The sequence below is a fragment of the Streptopelia decaocto genome, assembly GCF_964273445.1.
Source record: "Streptopelia decaocto genome assembly, chromosome: 5".
NCBI lineage: Eukaryota > Metazoa > Chordata > Aves > Columbiformes > Columbidae > Streptopelia > Streptopelia decaocto.
The window spans coordinates 38,950,074-38,972,115 of NC_138659.1; the positions used below are offsets into that span (position 1 = coordinate 38,950,074).

Below are 22,042 nucleotides of genomic sequence, written 5' to 3' on the forward strand. Positions count from 1 at the left end.
CCCAGGTGAAGGACAAGCAGAGCAGGTGCCCTTCTGTCTGCCACAGACCGTGTGCCCTGGGGAGCTGCTGCTGCTTCAAGGATGATCGGTAGAGTGAACACAGCTACTTGACCACTTGGAGGTCAGTACCTGGGGATATGGAGGGTGTACGACCCTAATGTGAGTAAACATGATGTAGATATTTGGGAATATCCACGTCATGCAAATATAGTCTTAATGCAGCATATTCCTAACAGCAGTGGTAACATGATTTCTAGTGAAAGATTGTTACCTGAGCTGGTAGAAGATGACAAAAGGTAGAAACGTAGGGGAATCTGTATCATAGATTACAAACATAATATTTTATTTCACAGTATTTTCCCGTATTTGTCTCAATCCTGAACTGTTAAGGTCATGTGAGAGCTGTCCTTACTGTCAGCAAGTAATGGATCAAACAATTCCACTAGTTCTGTGTGCTCTGTGGTGGCAGAGGGGAGGAGTGACACTGTTCAGTGTACCCTGAGTGATTGACAGTTAATGGAAGGAGTCTCAGAGTTCAGCAGTGTATCTTTATTTCACAGTAAGCTTTTTATTGAAAAGCTATTGTTTAAAGATATCTGCTGTAGTCATACTTGTTTCATAGACCATGGAGATCATCCCTGCGTATGCACCTCTGTTATTGCCCTACAAGAAGTAGCTGACACTGTCACTGAAGTAATCTTAGATTTATGGAAAGGCCACGTGTCAACATACTGAGAAGCAAAATAAAGAAAATACAGCCAGAGCTGTAAAGGAGGAGGTAAGGAGGGTTGTGAGCACACTGGGTCCCACATGCCTACCCCCAGGAATGACTGGTATTCTGGAGACAGTGTGCTTCTGGTTAGCATTGTGTCAGGAGAGAGGAAACAGAGGAATGTAGTTTCTGCTTTTCAGCTTTCAGGTCAGCTTCCCACTTCCACCTGGATGACTTGATCACTAGTTCTCTTGCTGTTCTGTGGTGGGTCTGGCCCTTTCCCTAGACCTGAAGATAAACTGCATAAGCTAGGATGAGAATTAAGAAAATACTTGGCCACTTCCACTAACATTTTTGATTTATACTTAGCATTAGGCAGTGGTTTATTTTCAGGGTTTTGTTCATTGTTTTAAACATCCTTTTCCTGTTGGCTGAACCATCTATGCAGAGCAGCATATTCAGTGAGTAATGGCTGAGAAGCCTCTTCTGTATGTATGGGCCTGTGGTAATTGCTGGACATATTGTAATGCTCTGCTCTTAAATAACATTTTTTTGGCTAAATAGTTATGAACAGATCGTAGTTCCCAGTTCATTTAGCACTTCAAGCTTTCTGTACTGGAATATACACGATTCCATTTCTCTCTCTTGAATGTCTTCATTAATGCTGTCTGGTCTCTGTCTATATTGCTTTTCAAGTGGGCCAGTCAGACGTAGCAGATGAGGATAGATAACATGAATATTCTAACAGTGATTTCTTTAAAGAGTTCTCAGTGCTTACACAGGAAGGCGTGAGTTGCAGGCACCAGATGCTGGACATTTGTTCCTAGCAACTGTGAGAGCTCGGTGCTATGTTACACCGAGGGGTTTGCTGTCATGGTGTGGGTAACACAGGATATGGCAGGAAAAAGATGCTGCTGAAGAAACTGCTGCTGTTGGAAGGGCTGTTGCAAGCATTTGCTCAGAATTTCATCTAATTTCCTTTTATGCCTAAAACTTGTTTTTTTTGCATTTGTAGATACTTAGCTATAAATGCTTTGTTCATATTCAGATTAATCACTGCAGCTTGTGTCTCAAGAGTGTTCTGTCTTCCCATGTAGGTTTCTTGCAGCTTTCCTTTACATAAGCTATAATTTTGCTTTTGAGACTTGCAGTTCAATCTGGATTAACAAGAGAGTCAATGAGTTACATGGAGAATCTTACCTTTTATCACACCTTTTTTAACTGACTGGGATTTGTTTGGGTTTTTCCTCAAAGGACACTTTCAGAGTAGTCCACCAAATTCTTTCCAAAGAGCAGTTCTTGTCTACAATATGGCAGGTCCTGACGCCCCACCATCGTCACACAGCTCCCTCAGTGGACCTCGTGGGATGTCTGGCTGCTGTTTAAAGAACAGCCCGTTTTTGGGATTGGGGGTGCACATCACCTCCTTGCTCCTTCCCAAGTGAGAGCCACTCAGATAAGGTCTCCACCTTGGCTTCTGATAATAGGCAAAGCAAACAGAAGGTGGGTGGAAGGAAGAATTATCATGGCAATACCGTAGAGGGAAGTCCCCACTACGTTTCTCAGTCAGAGTGCCATTCTTCTTTACATCTTTGCTGCAGTGTGGAGCCTACATCTTGTGTTTCCTTTTCAGCGTCAGGCAGTGCAGGATTTGACTGAGTGAATATTTCTAGCACTTCAGCAACATTCAGGAGAGTTATCTTTCCAACCAATCCTAAGACAAGCCACACTAAAAAGCTTTACAGCCCCATAACTCTGCTTATGCAGTGAGAACACCATTAGAAATGTAAAGATAAATATATAAGTAAACACGGCTGTCTAATGCTTAACTGTGATAAAAGCAGCTTTTCACATCAGTGAAGCGGGGTTATTAATATAGAAAGAGAAGTTCTCGTGGCCTGGGACAGAGCACAAGCCTCAGAGCAAAAACCTTCACGATTTTGTCAGGATTTCAGTGAATTTCAGTGCTGTCTGTACTGCATTGCTTGCCAAGGCAGTAATTTATTCCAGAAGTTCTCTTCAAATATAAGTCCTGTAGGCTGAGGAAACAAGCTGCCGCTACAGTGTTCGGCCTTAGAATAAAGTATGGTTTCATTCTGATCAAAAAATAGACAAAGTGGTGGTGTTATTCAGGTGTACCATGTTCTTTTCTGGGCATGCTGTATTCAGCTGAAACACTGTCAGAGGATACTTCTCCCTTTCAGTCATAGGAAACTTCAGCTACTGTGATATAATTTTAAAGTCTCATTCACCACAGAGCCTGTGCCAAACATCTTTTCCAATGCTTTCATCTTGACATGGCAAAGTGACAGTGACACTTGCCAGTGGCAAGGAACTTGCCCTATTGAATTGTGTTAATTGTGTTGAATATAATTTTCTGCAGAAACTGTGTGTCCCTTAAGAAAAGTTTCTGTCCTTCTTGGTTGTTAAGAAAACCTTTGAAGTACATAATTAATACAACCGTGAGTGGCCTGTCTTGCTGAGGTTGCACTAGGCAGTTTGAAACAGTAAGGAATGATCTATGTAAGACCCAAATTCTGGCTCTAGTTTGCAGTCTCTGCAGCCAAGTGTTTCAGCAGGTGAGTTCTTGTATCTCTGCGGGGAAGGAAATCCCTTCCTCACCCCCCGCATTCTGCAGCAGGAGTGATGAATGCTCTCTGTTGCCAGTCAGTAGCAAATTCCTTATTTTTAAGATTGGAAAAAGAAAGAAGTAAAATGAGCTAAGCAGCTTTGTACAGCACTACAACCAGACATAACCAGGGTATACATTCTAGCAAACAGCATCCATGTTAATTTTTCCCACATCTTTGCTTGCCTTCCCTCCCCCATCAGCGTTGAATTCTGGCCAGTGACCATGTCCTCTTCTCATACTGCCACTTACCTCTTACCACCATGGTGCTGTGAGAAACCTTTCTTACTGATGTTTGATGAGCAGAACCAGGGAGTAAGACCTTTCATGTTCTAACTGCTCTTTTCTTAGACTCATATGGTCAGTGTTGACAACTCACAAAATTATTAGAAATCTTTTCTGTATATTACTTCATGTCTTGGCACTCAGGATATTTTATTGTGGGTGAAACTTATTTCCAACGTTTTTAAAGTAAGTTTTATGGCTGTTGAACAAACCCTGAAAATGTGACCCCTGAAGCTTGGTAAACAGCAAGTAAATACAAAGAACCTCAGGTTTATTACTTCAGGTCTCGTGGTATTTATTCCAGTTTTGTGATATTTTCAAGCCTCACTCATGAGATTTGAATGCTTGAGGGTGACAATACAAGGATTTCATTCTCACGCTGTTCATGTTACATTGTGTTCACGTAAGTAGTTAACAGAGATTAGGAGAGCCCACCATGAAAAGTGTGGGAGATTTGGTAGGATGGGAACACCATGACCCTTTTTCTTTGGTGCTGTAGAGCTGTTCAGAACTCTGAGTCGTCAACTGCATAAATGAGAAATTGCTTACTTACTTTTTTTTCAAAGCATGAACAAGGCAAGTATCAAACTGATAAAGTACAAAGAAAATACAATACAGTCTGTCGCTAAAACTGATATTTTAATTATACAAAGTATTTATTTTTATTCTAAAATATCAGCATTTTAGAGCCAGGTACCCTTTCAGTAAGGGTCAAGTAAGTAGTGCAGCCCTGAACACTACCTAGGACTGAAATGGCTGCTTCCCGTCATGCCCATGAAGCATTTTGTAGTATGGAGGAAGTAAAAGTAAAGAACATATTTACTGTTTTTACTTAAAAACCCAACACACAAAGAAGCCCTAAACCCCCAGCTCTTGAAATGCAACAAATAGATGACACTAGGTGGCGTGTTAGCTCTGGAGAGCTGGATCTGAGGGATTCTGGTCATATTTGGTGTCCAAGGCAAGACTTTCAAGAGCTTCTTCTGCCTTTCAGTCCAATTCTGTGGCAGTGCCACATGAAACAGCAACCTGTCAGTGAGCTAGACAGTGTCTGGTAGAAAATAAACAGGACTAAAGTAGTATGAGAAAAGGGAATTCAAAAATTCAAGCCCAACAAGGCCACCTTGTTCATTTTCTCTGAACTTACTTGTAATAATGTAAGCTTTGTCTGTAGCTTCATAAGGGCTTAGAAATTAAGAGCTGGTAAGAGAATAAGTCAACAGTAAAGGTGGACGAATGTGTAGTGGACATCAGTAGATAACAGCTGGGATGTTAATAAAGGATACTATGAGCTTTCATTTAATAAACCATTATTATTATTTCCACAGTTTGAAGAGTCTTAAACCACTGATGTTCAGCTGTAACCAAATATTTTAACAATTAAGTGAATTGTCTAATTAATTAACTAATCAACTCTCTCTAAATGCCAGCATTTCATATACATGCATGATCTGTCATACTCTGGCAGGAAGACATGAGATTTGCTACTGGGACAAGAAAAAGAAGTGTGAAAATCAGTCATTTGATTTTGGGAAGTTTACATGTTTCCTCTGGACATAAAAACCAAGCTGAGAGGAAAAAACAGGTTGCAGGTTGCAAGGCGTACACATTTTTAGGGTGAGCTAATGGCTGAGAAAGTAGTATTTGGCATCTATATATTCCTGAAAGGAGTGGTGTCCAGCTGAGTCACCTCTTCCATGGTCACCAGCCTCACCATAGAAGATATTATTTCAAGAGATCTCTCGTATCAAACCAGGTTTCTGCTAATTTTAGGTGATCTTCAAACCAGTTATCATATTAGAGGAAATATCTTCAAGTCTCTCATACAACATACATTTTATAAACACAACATGTTTTAAGTATTGCTATGATAGAATTGTACATTATTGTTGAAACAATACTGCAAGCTAATGGTGCTTTTCAGAGGTGATGGAGGTAAAGAAGGAACTCTTTGGAAATGTTTGATAATTAGTTCAAGATATAATCAGAAACTTGTGTGGTATTTAGAAGATGGATTACTGAGGCATTAGCAATCTAGCAATATGATTAGATATCCATATTAATAAACATCTGTCCCAATGGCATAGCAGATGTGCTAGGTGCATATGTAACATAAAATGTAAATTTTTTATGAGTAAGTTCTTATTTTTTACTACAAAAATGTTTTAATTACATTATATATCATGCCAATTGTTTCATTTTGCAATGCTGAAAGTGTGGGGTTTGGTTATAGTTTTTTGTGTTTTTTCTAATCTGTGATGACAGTTTTCTGGTAAATTCTAAAATATGACTCTGCTGTTTGAATGAACTATTTTTGAAAGGTGAATTTTACTGTCTTCCATTACCAACCAACAGCCTATCATTATAGGTTTGTTGCATTGGTTTGGTTCTGATAATGCTGATTTGGTGCCTCTCAAGGCTCAATAGCCTCTGTAATTCCAGTTGCTGTTGAATTTATAATGCATGGCATGTGGAGTGTAGAACTTCATGGCTGCCTTTTCTAAATGTCAGATGTCACAATCAGGCAAAAATTGCCATAGTTTTCTGAAGATGAAACCTGAAAACTTGATAAATACAATGATAAGGTGTAGTAGTTTAACTACCAGAAAACTGACTCCCCAACTCTAAAGATCTTTTTGTTCCCATGTTCTGTGTCCTAAACTTCATTCAGCTTAACATCCATTTATCATATTTATGAAATCTTTAATCATTGTGAATATTTTATTTGCAAAACACTAGATGAGCAGTCTGAAATTCCAGTCAATTTTGCAGTACTTGTAAGTAGCATCAGTCGAATACATCTTTTTGAGCAAAAATGTTAGCAGGTTACTGATAACCCAGGTGAGTTTTTCAGTCAAACTTTGATATTAATTTGTAGGGATTTTTCAGAAGCCTGATTCCTTTGTTGTGAAATACTGGGTATTTAAAATTATAATTGTGTCCCTGAGAGGTCTTATTCTTTTGAGTAGCTTTAAAAGCTATTAATGACAGCTTGTGGGCAGAAGTGTTGAAAAACATGATTATTAATAGCACATTTTAACACCAGAAGTAGGATAGCACATGTAAACTCTGAAAAAGGCATGGCTGGTGATTAGCAAGATGATGTAGTAAGAGGCATTCTGAAAGATTAATTTTTGAATCAACATTTCAGTGGAATGATAAACACTTCAATAAAGAATATTACAGTAGGAAGCATTGGGAAGAAGGAGGTAAAATGATTGTGCTGTGAATCAGCTTAAAGAATCTGAAAAATGTTAGAGGGAAGGTGAAAAACAGATTTGCAGAAGCTAACTGCACTAAGTAAAATACTGCAAGAAGACAGAGCAGACGGTACCGTGGCCTCCTTTCTAGCCCATGGTATTCATCAGTTTTGCCAGTTCTCCCAATTTTCTTTTTTCATGAGTAGAGATTGAGGCTTGAAGACAACTCCACTAGACAGCCTTGAGCCAAACTTAAAATAATCTGAGCAGCATACATTGTGGCCAGTCTTGTGAATGTTGAGATCTGGATGAGGTTTTTTAATTACTATAGTCAAGAGGAGTGAGAGAAAATCTGAGATAAGAAGAGTTCAAAATTAAAACTGTATGTCATTGATACAGCTCTTAGCTTAATTGTGTTAAAAGACCTCTCAGCAGTTGTGTTCACACCTACACAGACTGCACAGCTGGGTTCTGCTGTTCCTTTCTATCTTTAGATCAGGGGTGTCAAACTCATTTTCACTGGGGTCCACATCAGTATCACGGTCTCCTTCAACGGGCCAAATGTTAACTTAGGACTGGATAAATGTAGGAGTAGTTAGATTTATACAGTCCTAAACTGTACTGTGTGCTGTGTTAATCGGGGAGGTGTGATGAAAGCTAGAAACCTGCTAAGAAAGCCAGTCAGTCTTTGTGCGTGTGAGAGACACATTTCCCAGACCTTCCGGTTTGTTTGGCTGGTATTGAAATCTCGACGCAGTCTTCATGTGCAAGGTGGTCTTCATGTAGAGGCAATTTCTCCAAAGGTATCTGATTGTCTTGCCACAAAATACACATGGTGTGTAATGATGTGAACTGTGACATATGTGAGAGCAAACTGAAATAATGAATCCACCTTTCTTTGCAGTTTCTACTGTCATCTGATGAGTGGGACTGTGGTCAGTTGGGTTGGGAAAAAAACATATCAGAAGGGTAAGCTCGAGAATGACAAATTGACCATATAGTATATATAAATACATAATTACAGCTATTTAGGTATGTAATACAGCTGGCAGTTATCTCATATTACTGAATCAGAGGTCTCATTCTTTGACTGGTTCATGACAGTCTTTTTGTACTACTATAATTAATAAAAAAATAACTTTCTGAACTCCAAGTTTGGGATTTTTGATTTTTTTTTTTAATAATGAATTTACCATCACTTTCAGTTGCTTTTAAGTGTAAAAATCTAAAAATCCATTAGAAGATGGTTCTTTACAGTGACTACATCCTCTTTGCTGCCATCCATTTTTGGTTTTTAGTTCCCCCAGGAAATAAGTAAAGTGTACCATGTATTTTACTTCGGGTTTGTGAAGATGTAATTAATAATAAAAGCTTCACCATAACTCTGTGTCCAGAGGGTAGGTGGCACCTTCAGCCTTTAGCTTGGCCCTTTTTAATTTAAGTGTTTAGTTACGCATCTTCCAGAGTTCCTAATGGTTTTCTAATGGTCTCTTCCAGTAGTTTGTGTTCAAAAATGGTGTCTGTTCTAAAACTGTGGAAGCGACTTCAAAAGTTAGAAAAACGTGACAATTTGATATTGATTTAATTGCATCTGTGGTCCAGGCATTCCTTGTGTGGTTATTTGCGTCCACGAGACAGTGGATGGACTTGGAACAGTGGACTGAGTGCAGACAGGGAGATGGACTGAACTTGTAGCCACCTTCACCAAGAAGGATGTAACCAAGTGGGGCAGGAGCTCTCAAGATGGGACTTCAGAGTGACGTTCAGGTTTCTTCAGGCAGCCCCTGTTGTGTTGATCAACAGCTGTGATGGAGAATCTGGCCCATCCAGACTCCCCAGGCAGTTCCTGCTGCAAAACTGATGGTAGTCTACCCAGAAGATATGTATAAATAGCCAGTAGGAACTGCTGATGCAGGTGCAGAAATGGTGACTTGGAACAGTCCTTTGTATGTTGTACTTTGTAAAGTCGTGAGGGTGTGTGTAGTTTGGTTAATGAATAGCGATGGATTGGTGATGCACAGGCTGGAGTGGTTGTGGAACTGCAGGCCAGCTGAATGAAAAAACTGCAGCAGAAGAATGGTTTGGAAAGTCTCCCACAATGCAGCTGAAGATGCTGTTGTGCAGATACTTGCAGTAGAGTCCAGAGAGAGACCAAGTGTCCTGTTTCTGAGAGAGAATTTCCCACAAGAGCATTACCCTGTGCCAAGTTCCCAACAACTCAGTTTTAACACTGTTGATGAATGTCTGTGCACTGCTGTAAATTTTCAAAAGGTAGGGGCTGCCATTAGGTTTTGTTTTGGTGTTTGTTTTTTTTTTTTTTTAATGACATGATTAAACAAGGAATAAATACCCTGAAAAAATGATAGCATAGTGTTCATAAAGCACCACATTCAAATTTGCTGTTGGAGTTTTAACCTCTACCTTTTGGTATTCACTGAGTTTTAGTTGCTGTAATAGGCCTTGCTACAAGGCATGTTCCAGAACAGTAAGGAAATAGTCTCGAGATATATATGGCTGGATTCTTTTAAAGAAAATAAGTTAATAGAAAACAGATGTGACAAAAGATTTTCAGAACAATTCAATTGCTTTCTCTCATTGGAGAAGTGAAAAGGGACACTTTGAAGAACAAAGGGAGTGCTTCTTTCATTTTTTAAAGGTTACAGCATAGCAAGAGGATTTTTAAGACAATATTGACTTATTTAAGTGGCATTGCTATATGTTTGCACTGTACTGCTTACATTCATATTTTGTTTAATTAGTAACCCTCCAATGGCTTTTTTCTGCTTCCAGGCTGTTAAGACTTGCTTTTTCTAGACCATGTTATAACTCCTGTTGAAAATACAACACATGGTCCACAAGAGTGGGAAGCAGCTGGGCCACTCTGCAGTGGGAGCCCCTAGAGATAACACTGACTTTCTGCCAGGGCTGGAACTCGCCTCTGTGCTTGGAGAATTTGCCATTCTGGAGCTACAGTGCTGCTGTGTTGCAAACATACTCCATGTGGCCAAACACCTCCGTGTTTGCTCTTTGGGCTCTCACAGGAGACAACCTCCAGTACCTCTGCAGAGAGGCTCTCAGTGCCCACAGAAGTATCATAGTGTGTCTGGCCTGTTTGTACAGCACAAGATTTGACACCTTTTGCTTTGTCCATGTTGTTGCATAATCCAGGTCAGGCTGTAAGGAAGCTGTCCGTTTATTAACATGCGTGCACACTATTTTAATGGGTTTTGTTGATAATAGTTTCAACTTACGGAAAGGCTGGGATTTAAAAAATTATTGGAATACACAGTCTGTGAGGCTGTTGGATGGTGTCTTATGTTAGAGTTGTTAAAGTCTCTAGATAATTTCTGTTCATGACAGGGAAAATGGGAGCTTGGTGAGGCAAATATCAGAAACTTTTCCTGTAATCAACAAAACAGTAACTACAGATATGTAACATAGCGATTAAAAATAACAGACATCCAAATTAGAGCCCATGACTGATAAGATCTGCTGACCTTCTTAGCAACTAAAAATCAAAATGTCCTTTCAAAAGCTGAATTTAGAAGCAAAAAGCGATGGAGAAACATCTGAGAGATAATGAGAGGAAAAAGAGGTGAGAAACAAATAATTGATGCCTGCTTTAGATAACAGAACTCACTGGTGATGTTGTGGTATTCTCTCACATACCCCAACAATGTTTGTATATGGATGTGAGAAATGGATCAGAGGGAGATCTGGTGGCACAGGGAGAAGTGGCTGTGAAATGGCTAACTGGGGGAACCTCTGTAAATTTTTAACTGCTACCCAACACAGAAGTGTTTCTGTGTTTACATGCACTTACAGGGGTGCAAATCTCAGAATTGTGAGCTCCTTCCATACTTGTGCTCACAAATGGACACCCTTGGACTTCAGAGCTTCTCTTGCAATCTTTGGCAAAATGCATCATCAATGTGACCAGTTTATACCCAGTTGAGACCAGCTGTGTATTCCTGTCTGACCACTGTTTTTATCATTACAGGCTTTTGGCATTCTTTTCTTTTTTGTGGTGGTGGGTTTTTTTGTTTGTTTGTTTTTTGAATCCAGTGTAAAATCCACTTATAAAGTACTTTAGTAACAACAAGCACTGCGAAGTGCTTTTAATTTTCAGATCACAATGACAAAATTATAGCTGTTATGTATATATGTCAATATATATTTATCTAACTCTATGTTTTTGTTTTTCATACACCTCCTGCAGCTAGTCTCAACAGAGCAGGAATTGCATGTTTTCATTAACTCATTTCATCAGGGTTGGCAAGAGAAGTCCAAACGGCTTTGCACAGATTTGATCTTCTGGATTTACAGGTGAACGGAAAGGGTGTCTGTGTGCACAAGTGCCAGTATGGGAAGATCTCACAATTCTTAGCTTTTCATCTCTGTGTTACTAACATACCAGCCACTTCTGTATTGGGTTGTTGCACATACAAATATTCAATGCATGTACATACACATCGAGTCAGAGGTGGACAAACAGACCCCTTTGATGCTTTGCTTTCCAGGTTTTGTTGCTGCTATGATTAGTTTTGTCAGACTTCTAATTTAAGAACTTGTAGTCAGGGTTTCAGCTGCTCTTCCACCTCTCAGACTACACATACAGCTCCTTGCCTGACATACTGTCTTTTCTGTTCCCACTTGACTTCTGCCTCTTCCCTCTCCTCTCCCATACTATTTTAAGATGTAGTTCCAAATTATGAAGCATCTTTGACAGGTAACATAATGTTCAGTAACTATTAATATCAGCATTTTTTCACTACTATTTCAGGACTTCTCATTTTCAAGTGTCATGATTAGGATGATGGGGCAGCACTTTGCTATATAGGACTACATTCTGAAGCAAAAATTGCTCGGTGTTAAGCCATATGCTTTTTAAAAATGGAGACCAGAAGTAGCAATTTAGTGACAGTTATTTTGCAGTAGTGTAATGTTCACCTTTGAACCTGCAGCCAAGTTTTCAGTTCTTGGATTTTTCCAAAAGTTTATAGAGCTGACAAAATAGGACATGTGAGCTTAAAAACAAGAGTGTTCTGTCCTTTTCATGTTTAAATAGCTGTATTCTGACTTTATCAGTCAAAGCAGAAAGAGGAAGAAGACACAGGGGATCATTAAGAAAGGTCTCTTCTGTGTTTTAATATTACTAAATAGTTTGTCTGAACAGTAATACAAATGAAGGGCCTTCTGTTTGTTGTTACGCAGTCACACAGTATTTCACAGGGTCAGAAGTGGCCTGTATGGGAAAGGTCTGCAGAGGTCTGGAACAGACACTGTCCGGAGAGGCCTAAGGGCTGGTGCAGCCTGACAGTCCGGGCCATGGGTGCTCTGGCCCCACGTCAGCTGCCAGTGAGGGTCATTGCACAGGCCTTGCACTGGGGATGAACCACAGCGTACCCTAGAGGCTTCTCTTGTTCTGTGGAACTACCAGGAGACTCAGATTTTCTTCAGAGATCACAACAAGTGATCACAGTTTTTGTGAAATTCAGAGAATTGTGGACATCGCTATCAGAATTGAAACCGGTAAATACAAAAAAGGCCTTTGAAAAATCTGCTTCTGTATTGTCTGCTAAGTGCTGAGAAAATTTTCGATTGCTCTGTTTTGGTCTTGGGTGGCAAAATACAGGAAGAGCAACAAAAATAAATGAGTAGGTTCCTTGCTGAGCAAAGTCTTTTAAATAATAGCTTTATTTATTTAGTAAAACTGGTGAAAGCGTAAGGGATCTGGGGAGAGAAGGATGACCTAGGTAAGAAAATTACCAGCGTGACATCAATAACGAAGTATCTAGGTAGTAGAAGCTGCCCCAGAGCAGAAAAAGAAAGACTGCTATAAACTTTTATCAGTGTAAAAAAAACCTGCTGTAAAAACCTGCTTTGACTGAATAGATGCCTTCTAGATAAGACATGCATGCCATTGTTGATAGACCATGTCCACCATATGAGTGTGTAAGTCCCATGTAACCCTCTTGGTGCCACACAACCCAGTGACTGCAGTTGAAGAGGAATTCCCATGTCAAGATTTGTTACAGAGCCTTACTGCTTTTTCCACCATCATAAGCTGAAGCTTTAGGAAGCAAAGCCAAACCTGTTCATTCCATTGGCACTTCATCTTCTCTTTTCTAAATTAAACATTATGTCTTTCCAGGAATTCTACAGAGACCTCGTTTCTGTAAAAAAGAGCAAAGTGTTACTTCTCCTGTGTTTACTGTTTTCCCATTGCCTTTTCTTCTGCAGCTTGCACGTGTTGATTTCTGATGGATTTTCGATCCTCTGAAACTTCTGATTTCTTCTTACTGTCTTGTTGTGTAGGGACTGACCCTCCACTTGTTTCTGTGCATTTCATTTTCCTGAATTCACATCTTCATTTTAAATTGTATCTACCTTTCCATACTTCTCTCAAGAGAATTCTTAATTACACATCTGGCCTCCCAGCCTACTTCTTTGCCTTTCCACAACAGTATCAAGTTTAAGTTCATTAAGCATTTTCTTTTTTCCTTCATTCAAGTCATAAAGAACTGAGCAGCACAGAAGCCAAGGCAGATCCCAGCAAAACCAGGTTCCTTCCTCTATTTTCCCCCCATTGTGACAGCAGCCCAGTCTGTCTTGGAGTATGCTCTTCCGACAGTTTTGCATCTACCTTGCATTTTTTTTGTCTAAACCACATATTGTTTAGGTAATTTATGAAAATGCAACAGGAGAAATTTTCAGAAGCCTATCTGAAGATTCACAGTATTTATAACTTCTAATCTTTCCAGAGGCCATAAAAGCTTATTCTACATTGGTCTGACAATAATTATCCTCAAAAAATCATGTTGGCTGCTACTTACCTCTGTTATATTTTGCATGCTTCCAATTTGTTTATGAATTGATAGGATCTGCTGGCTCTGAGCAGACACCGTTTGGAACTCACAGGCAAAATGAAGTCGATGGCTCTGCCAACATCTCTACCAAGAGATGTTGAAGGGCAGCACTCAGAACGTCAACAGGATCTGTGAAGTCTCTGCACACTCAAAGGTACCAAGCCAGCAAAACCAGTCTTAGCCAGATCAGCCCATGTAATGCTTATTTATAAGGTATATTTCTTTCATATATACCAGCCCACTCTTGCTGGAAAAAAGCCTGTGCTTTTGGATCCCCTCTCCTTATTCCTCTTCGAGGGAGATGCAGACCTGATACATTGCTGGTGCAGGAAGGCAAAAAAAGAAGAGGGACCATGAGCTTCTGTCTTACATTCATTTTCATTTCCAGAATTACAGAATAGTGAATATATGTACTGTGTTCATGTTGCCTGGAACTTCACTGACCTATCCTGGGTCCATATAATCCAGGTATCTTTGTAAGTCTTAAATTCCTTTACTCAAAAAAGGTATTTATAACTACAAAATACTATTTAATACAGAGTTTAAGGTCATTTACCTTGTACCTTTTAGCATCCTTTTCTTATCTGGCTACACTTCTACTTACATAAATGAACTGCTTCAGCCATCGCATCTGTAAATGTTGAGTGTGGGTTTGGCCTTCTTAATAGAAGCGTGAGTCATTCTTAAACACTATTTGTAAGCCTTTATTTCATGACTTAGCTGTGGTTTATGGCTCATCGGCATCCTTCCCCCTTTTTCTTAAAGAATGTTGTTGAGAAGAACTGGTGCCATTAGGTGGCAAGTGGAGCAGAAATCGTCAGTCCTCATTGCTGAGTGTTCCTGTAATGCCTCTCGTGGTGGCCGTATTTGTGGTGGAAAGAAATACTTTCTTTTCATGTGTCTGAAATATCTTTATTGGTTACAATTGCTATACTATTAGCCACATCCTCTGAGGGACTTGCACAGGTACAATTGCTAGTTCAGTTGAACAGCTTCACCACCAAAATACTTGGTCAGTGTATCTTCAGATGTCAAAAAAGTTGGAGGTTTGTTTGTTTGTTTGTTTTTACCAGAATGGTTTGCCTTGTTTAAACATGGAACTGTATTGACTGCTCATTGGGACAAAGACAGTCATTTTTTTCCATGTTGTCCACTTCCTTTGTTCCATTGCAGAACTTGTAAATTGACATGAGGCCTTCAGGCATTAAGTGTTTACATAGTCAGAGGCTGAATTGCAAAGTTGCATTTAGTGGGGTTGTTCACTTTTTGCATGTGTGAAGTATTGTATGATTAAGTAAGTGTTGATTTGAGCTTAGCTGAAGTATTGAGGCATTGAAGAAGCCGAAGCACAAGAGAATGTGAAGAACAGTAATGGCCGTATTACCTTAAGTATTCATATTTTATTTCTTAGGTTCTAGAAAGATTTTTTCATGTAATGAGGTTTCTTGGGTTTTGTTGTGTTGTTTTCTAAAAAAAAAAGGTTGGCTTCTTGAGAAACTGTTCATAAGAACTTTACAGTTTTCCTAAATGGAAGATTGTCCTTTGAATAATTTTTGAAATTATTTCACAAGTACTTTCAGAATGGTGTATCTGTATTTTATGTTGCATTTGTTAGTTTTAATTGCAGCCCTGCTCATATTTTCCAGCCATGCTTGTGCACCAATTAATTAAAAACCAAACAAACCAAACCCCCGCACCACCTCAGTTATCCATAATGTGTCTCAGAATACATCACTGTGCTGAACTTTGTTTGAATGTATTTACTAGAAAAATTCCTGGAAGGGAAAAGAATTCCACAGAATCATTGGAATAACAAACAGCACAAGTAGTCTTTTAAAATCCATATCCTGAGGACTTGGCATGGGTTGTGCCTGCAGTATAAAAAAAAAATGTGTGACATCTTTCTGGTACTTCTGCATCTAGCTGATGCCAAACAATAAAAATACATGGGACATGAAAACAAAGCAGTTGGGGAGGCGGGGATTTAATAGATGCTGCTTCTGTATGGATTAGTTGTTCAGTTGAGTTCTTCTGTGCCTAATTTGCATGGATATGATATATTCTTAGCTTTTGAATGTAATAAGGTTGTTTCTTTTGGAAGGGGTAGAGGACCACTGAAGAACACATCTGATGTAATTAATGCAGCAAAAATGATTTCAGAATCAGGATCAAGGATGGATGTCCTGGCACGGCTGATTGCCAATCAGGTAGGTTGTTTATGCAGTAATGCATTAAACTCTGTCACAGGTTAATCTGTCCACAGAACCAGCAACACCTGAGAAGGTCACTAACTAAAGTACTTGTGACATTTTTAGATCTGTTTCTGAAGCAATGGATACATAGACCCTGTCTCAGTCATATGTGTGGCCATTTATATACTTAGAAATACACATAAATGTACATGTACATACATTACAGCTGTATATGTACATATAGCTACGTACATGCGTGTATATCTCTGTGTATGTTGAAGTGCCTCTTTTAAGGCATGAACACAACATTTTGCATGTTTACTGTAGTCCATTCTTGACTTTCTTAGGTAAATCCCCCAGAAACTACTTGAGCTGTGTGAGGTGACTCAGCTGTGTGACTGGAGGAAAGCTGCACTGGCACAAAGTCCTGCGGAGGTCCTGCTGGTCTGGACAGCTGCTAGGTCTCAGTAACACGGCTTTGCCGTCCTTGAAATTATGTAAAGCATTTCTGTTCCTAGTCTTTGTGACTGCCTTTTAGGTCTGGGGTAGCATGGTATAGTCAGTGTCTTTCCTTCCTTCACTTCTGATTTTCACATACACACTTGCTTTTCTAGTATCTATAAAGCAGAAACTGCCTTGTTAGTGTTTTGTGTCATATGTGTCTCTGAATTCCAGATTAACAAGAATTTCTATTATCGATCTATACAGTTGTGATCTGATTTGTGTAAAAACTACGTAAAGTGTCTTGAGTCCCTGTTACTGATCTTGACACATATTCTTCCAGCACATCTCTCTTTTCAAGAGCACTGGAGAATGAATGGCTCCTTTCCAGATTTTTATCAATTACAAATTAAAATACAGAGCCATAACTGTCATTAATCTGTTGCAGAAACTGATATGGTAGCGAAGCCAAAGATGAGTAAGGGACCAAGATGAGTAAGGTAATCTCTTGCTCTTTTTAGAATAAGGAAGCCAGTCTCGCTGGAATAGTTCTTTCCTAAGAATTTCCTTTCTCTGTATTATTACAGTGATGCTGGACAAGAAACCTGAACAAATTAGTGTGATGAAAATGTAGCCATGAATCATTAGTGCGGATGACTCATATGTACCCTTGCATAATAGCTGCTGGGAAATGTGACCCCGGTATTTATTACCTGTGGCATCTTGTATGTATATAAAATACAATAGTCAGTTATAGGTGTTGATTGTATTTTAGATGTACTTTCATGTTTTAAGCAAATGAGCATATACAGTTTAAAAAAAAAGAGATGAACTGAAGCAGCCCTTCCAGTACCTCTGTGGTGAACACAACTTAAAATAATTTCTAGACATGTATCACACTTAGGAAAAAAAGAATCTTGCCTTTACTCCTGCTATTACAAAGATGCATTCTTCTGATGGCTAGAAATCTTTTCTTTAAACTTTTTCACTTGTGCCAAGTATTCCTATAATTTACAGGGCCTTTTCTCACTGTGGCTCTCTTTACTCTGCAAGGTACTTGTAAAGACGAATAAATCCTTTTCTCAGCTGTTATTCTGCCAGATTTCCTAAGCCCTCCTCTCTTTGGGTCCTAAAGTAAAAGAAACTTTACATTCCTCTGGGCTACCGAATAGCTGTGCTGTGAATGTGGCCAAGGCTGAACCCTTCAAGAATTTGATTCCCAGACTGGGACATAAATTCTTGGGAAGTTTTACAAATGCCTTTATCAGCAGCATTAATACTTTCTGTTGATGTGATTTACCTGATGCCTACCACCTAAATTACATGGAATTTTTATTTCACGTAAAAATGGATTTGTGTGATTTGCTTCAAATGTGAAAATAGATAGCTCTACATTGTACCAGTTCTCAAGACTGAGGTCCTTGCATTCTTCCTGACATACTTTTTGACAGTTTTTCACCACTTGCTATCAAGCTTCCTCTAGAAGTATTTGTTACTTCTTCCGACACTGTCATTTAATTAGGCCACATCACTTTACTCTTCACAGTTGTCCCATGACTCAACTATTACTCTGCCATTGCAATTAACAGGACCGCAGTAATGTATGATTGCATTTTCAGCATTCAAAGCTACATGCAGGGAAGAACAGCAAAATCCTTCACACATGAGCAAGAACCCAAAATAAGCAGTCACTGCATGATGAAGAATTATTGTCATATCTTTTCCTGTTCATAAAACTTTTTCAAATGAATTTCTTTGTTTCACACTCACACTGTAATTTCAGATTAGAAACTGAGAACAGTGGAATTACATCATTCATACAGGTTTTACTGTTAGGAGGGAAAACAACCAAACAAACCAAACCAAAGCCCACACAAACACCCTGAAACTTCATTTGTGGTGCGTTTCTGATACATAGGTCATTTCAGATTGTTGTAAATCCCTCTCCATACTCACAGCCCTTAGGAACGCCTCTGAGTTAAAAACTGTGAAAATAATCACAGTACAGTATCAACATAAACGTAGGCAAATTAATCACAAGTATATTGATAACAAATTTAGTTTAAAATAAGATTGCTCCAAATTCATTGTCAATTTTGTGACCTGGAAGCCCTAAGATAATTAAGGTAGGTAGTACATGCTGGGTTTAATGGAATGTGCTGTAGATTGAGATCTTTATTAAAAGCCTCCTCAGTGTTCCAGTTGTTTTGCACCAGGAGGTGCTGGTCCATTATGATCCCAGTAAGAACAGCACTCAGACTCTGTGAAGTCTCATTTAAAATGCTGTTTTGTCAGAGCTAACACTATACAGAAAGAATAGCATCGATAATATTACCTCCCTTTCAATGGTGGGAACCCCAGGTGGTGTAGCATCAAACTGGCCTCCGATCCGTCCACAGCTTGTGGGACGGGCCCTGGCTGTAGAAGAGATTCCCCCTTTATCGGTCATTCGGGCTATCACAGAATTTTCTTGTAAGGAAACAACTCATCACAGCCAAACAGCATGTTTACACAAGAACTTCTTTCTGCAGCCTGAGATAAAGGCAGGTAGGCAGGTGGCCTCATCAGCAGTACCGGTGGGAGCTGCCACTGACTCCTCCATATACAGCGGTTTCTCAGTCAGGAACAATACATCAAGGCAATAAAATGTTCAATATGAAACCTCTCTTTCTACAGAACCAGGTGGTCTCTGGACTTTGAAGCTGGCTCATGTACTTAAAGGCATCCTTTAAAATTATTAGCTGATAAGTACAATTAAAGCAGATGCATTGGAAAGAAAACAGGATTATCTTACCTAAAAGCTTACAGTTAACAAATAGTTGCAATAAATTATATATACATTTATATTTATAGTAGAGGGTCTGTGTGTGATTATACCCAGTATTAATCGCCACGAAGACAGATTCAAACTCTAGAGAAATGCTACTACTTTGTTAGCAAAGAAATGGAATCAAAGTAATGTAAGAACAATAATTGTTTACAGCCAGAATTCCCTGCAGAATTGTTTGTCTTGATCTTTCGTGCCACTGCTGTGACAGTAGCTTTTTCACTTGGATTGTGAATGTTGGTTTTACTGTGTGTTAATGACTGCATAACTTACCAAATCACTTCGAGGTTTCTGTGGATATTATTTGTTTTAGGTAAAAGACCACTGCATCTTTTGGATGCAAGTCAGTTCTGCTGCTTGTCTTACAAAAAGCTCTGCTTAACACTCCACTACCTTCAGCATGTGCGGGGAAAGAACCTCTCGTTATTTGCCAGGATCCGAATGTGAGGCAGTAAACCAGTAACCATCAGTTTTGCCTCTGGGATGATTAAACTCAGAATTTATTAATTGTCCTCCTGTTGCAGCCTAGTGTTTGGTTTCACTTGTAAGCAAGTGTTGCTTCTATCAGATGCTTCTGAGCAATATGCAGAGGATCCCTTATGGAATATCCTCTGCAGAGAACATTACTTTCTAACATCTGTTTATAGTTGATTGGGGTATGCTATAAGGCATTGGGCTTCAATTTTTTCAAGTACTTTATCCTGCTTTTAAATCTGGTGTGGAAGATATGTTATTGAATAAACTCTTGATGGAACACACACCAAAAAAATCATATTGTAAGATCATCATTTCATATAAATGTTAACATCAGTCTTTATGTTTACTCACATAAGTGGAGGTATCTACTGAAAAAGAAATCATAACCTCTTAGGAATTGAAGGGAAAGTAATTATTCCATACATTAATTTCTTCAGAAATATTGCTAAGGCAGTCCCAGCAGCGTTAAATAAAATGTGAATATGGAGAAGTTTAGGGTTATTCTGAGCTTCTACAGCTGCAGTGAAAAGCAAGGCTACACTCACATACAGTTGGAATACTCAGCCAAGTATTAACCTGATGCCTAAGACAAAGTTTTGAATTAGCAATTGCTTTATTAATTATTTTTTTATCACTCTTCAGTGTCCAGACCAGTCATGCAAACAGGACTTGTTGGCTTACCTAGAACAGATCAAGCTGTACTCCCATCAGCTCAAAATCTGCAGTCAAGTTAAAGCGGAAATACAGAATCTAGGTGGAGAACTCATCATGTCTGCTGTAAGTAAAAAATGGTATAAATTACACTGTTAATCAAAATAAATCCTAAATTTGAGTTATGCCTTCCTGTGCTTGTGAGGTGTTCCAGTATAGTCCCAAATCTCGTTTTATTCCCCACTGCTTTTTACACTCGCTTAGCACAGCAAATCTAAGACAATGAAGTATAAGACTGGTGGCTTAAAAAGAACAGTGATCACTTGTAGCGTTTTTTCTAAATTCTCAGAACATAATGTTCTTCACTGTTTTTCTGGAGTAATTTGGTTTTAAGAACTGTAACCCATTTTAAGACAGTGGTTTATTTACTTACATCTATGGAAATCCCCAGAAATGTACTTCCAGTGCAGAAGGAAATGATGGAGGACCTTCTACATCCCTACAGAAATAAAGAAAATTAAGACCAAGGTGACAGGATTCTTGAGTAAATTTCTGAAATTTTGCATTAATTTAAGAGCCTTAGCTCAGTTACAGCCAATTATCACTAACTATGGCATAGGTATTGTTTATGATTTTGTGGAACTTTTGCACACTTGTCATCAGCATCCATTCACAAGCATTCATATAATGCCTTCACATACTCTTTGATTATCAGTGTTATTACCTGTAGCATAAGGGATTATGATTTCAAGACACAGAATCCGCTAAATGGTTAAAAAAAAAAAACATTCCTGCTATGCGTTCTTACAACTTAAATACTTTCCTCTTTGTGGTAACTTCACATTCACGTAGTCTGGAATATATACGTCAGTAAAACTATTGGTACATTTTATATGGTTTATATACTCATCAGAATGAACCCTCGGCTGCTGATGTGAGATTTGCAACACTTGTAGGGTATTTTTATTGGCTATTCAAATGATAACTGAGAGACAGGCTGCTGGCCACACACTTTGGAACCAACAAGAATTGGGGCTGTCTCTGTCTTTTCCTCTCTGGAGCCTCTCATTTGGGACTTTTTTTTCCCCTCTATCAGTCTGTGATTTTTTGTGAGCTGGTAGAGATTCATTCCTTGTCTTTGGCTTTCTTGTGTCTCTGTAAAATTTGGAAATCTGAGGTGACCTAGCTAGTATGTTAAAAAGTTCTAAAAATTGAAAGCCCAAGCTTCATTTATTAATCCCAGAAGGATGACCTTAATCCCGTTTTCAAGGAAGGCAGACGAGGACTTATATTGTGTACATCCAGAAACTCCAGGAAAGCAATTATACTTGTTCAAATAAATGCTTAACTCAGCCCCAGTTCAATAAACACACTTAAACAGGTGCTCAGCTTGGACTCAGTGGAAATTCAGAACATGCCTCATCCTGGACAGTTTTGGAAGTGTTTGTGTAGTGAGATGCTAGTAACAGTGGTTGTTATAATGTTAGAGCAGTCTTGGAAAATGCTCCAAAAATTACTGTTTGTTTTTTTTTTTTTTTTTTTAATTAATGAGTGATACAGTTAGGCCTATAAAAAAACTGCCAGCCAGTGCCCCAAGAGATGTGCACTGTCAAGGAAAGCCTTTTAAAGTCCGTGGAGACACACTTGGTGCATACCAGTGGTCAAAAACAAGAAAGTCTTACTGGTCTGCACATAAGTTATTGGGAAAGGGAGGGCATTAATGACTGTGCTAAACTGTTCCTTTTCAATTAAAATTGTA

General features: G+C 38.9%; 1 protein-coding gene across 1 annotated transcript in view; it reads left to right on the plus strand.

The window, feature by feature from the left end:
- Nucleotides 1–22,042, plus strand: part of LOC309440492 (catenin alpha-3) — a gene marked incomplete at its 5' end in the record, with an annotated part of 175,157 nt that overhangs the window by 141,474 nt on the left and 11,641 nt on the right. The window contains 2 exons of the mRNA XM_082054180.1: nucleotides 15,797–15,902; nucleotides 20,275–20,409. Of these exons, the coding sequence (XP_081910306.1) occupies nucleotides 15,797–15,902; nucleotides 20,275–20,409 (241 nt within the window). The remainder of the gene's footprint in view (nucleotides 1–15,796; nucleotides 15,903–20,274; nucleotides 20,410–22,042) is intronic.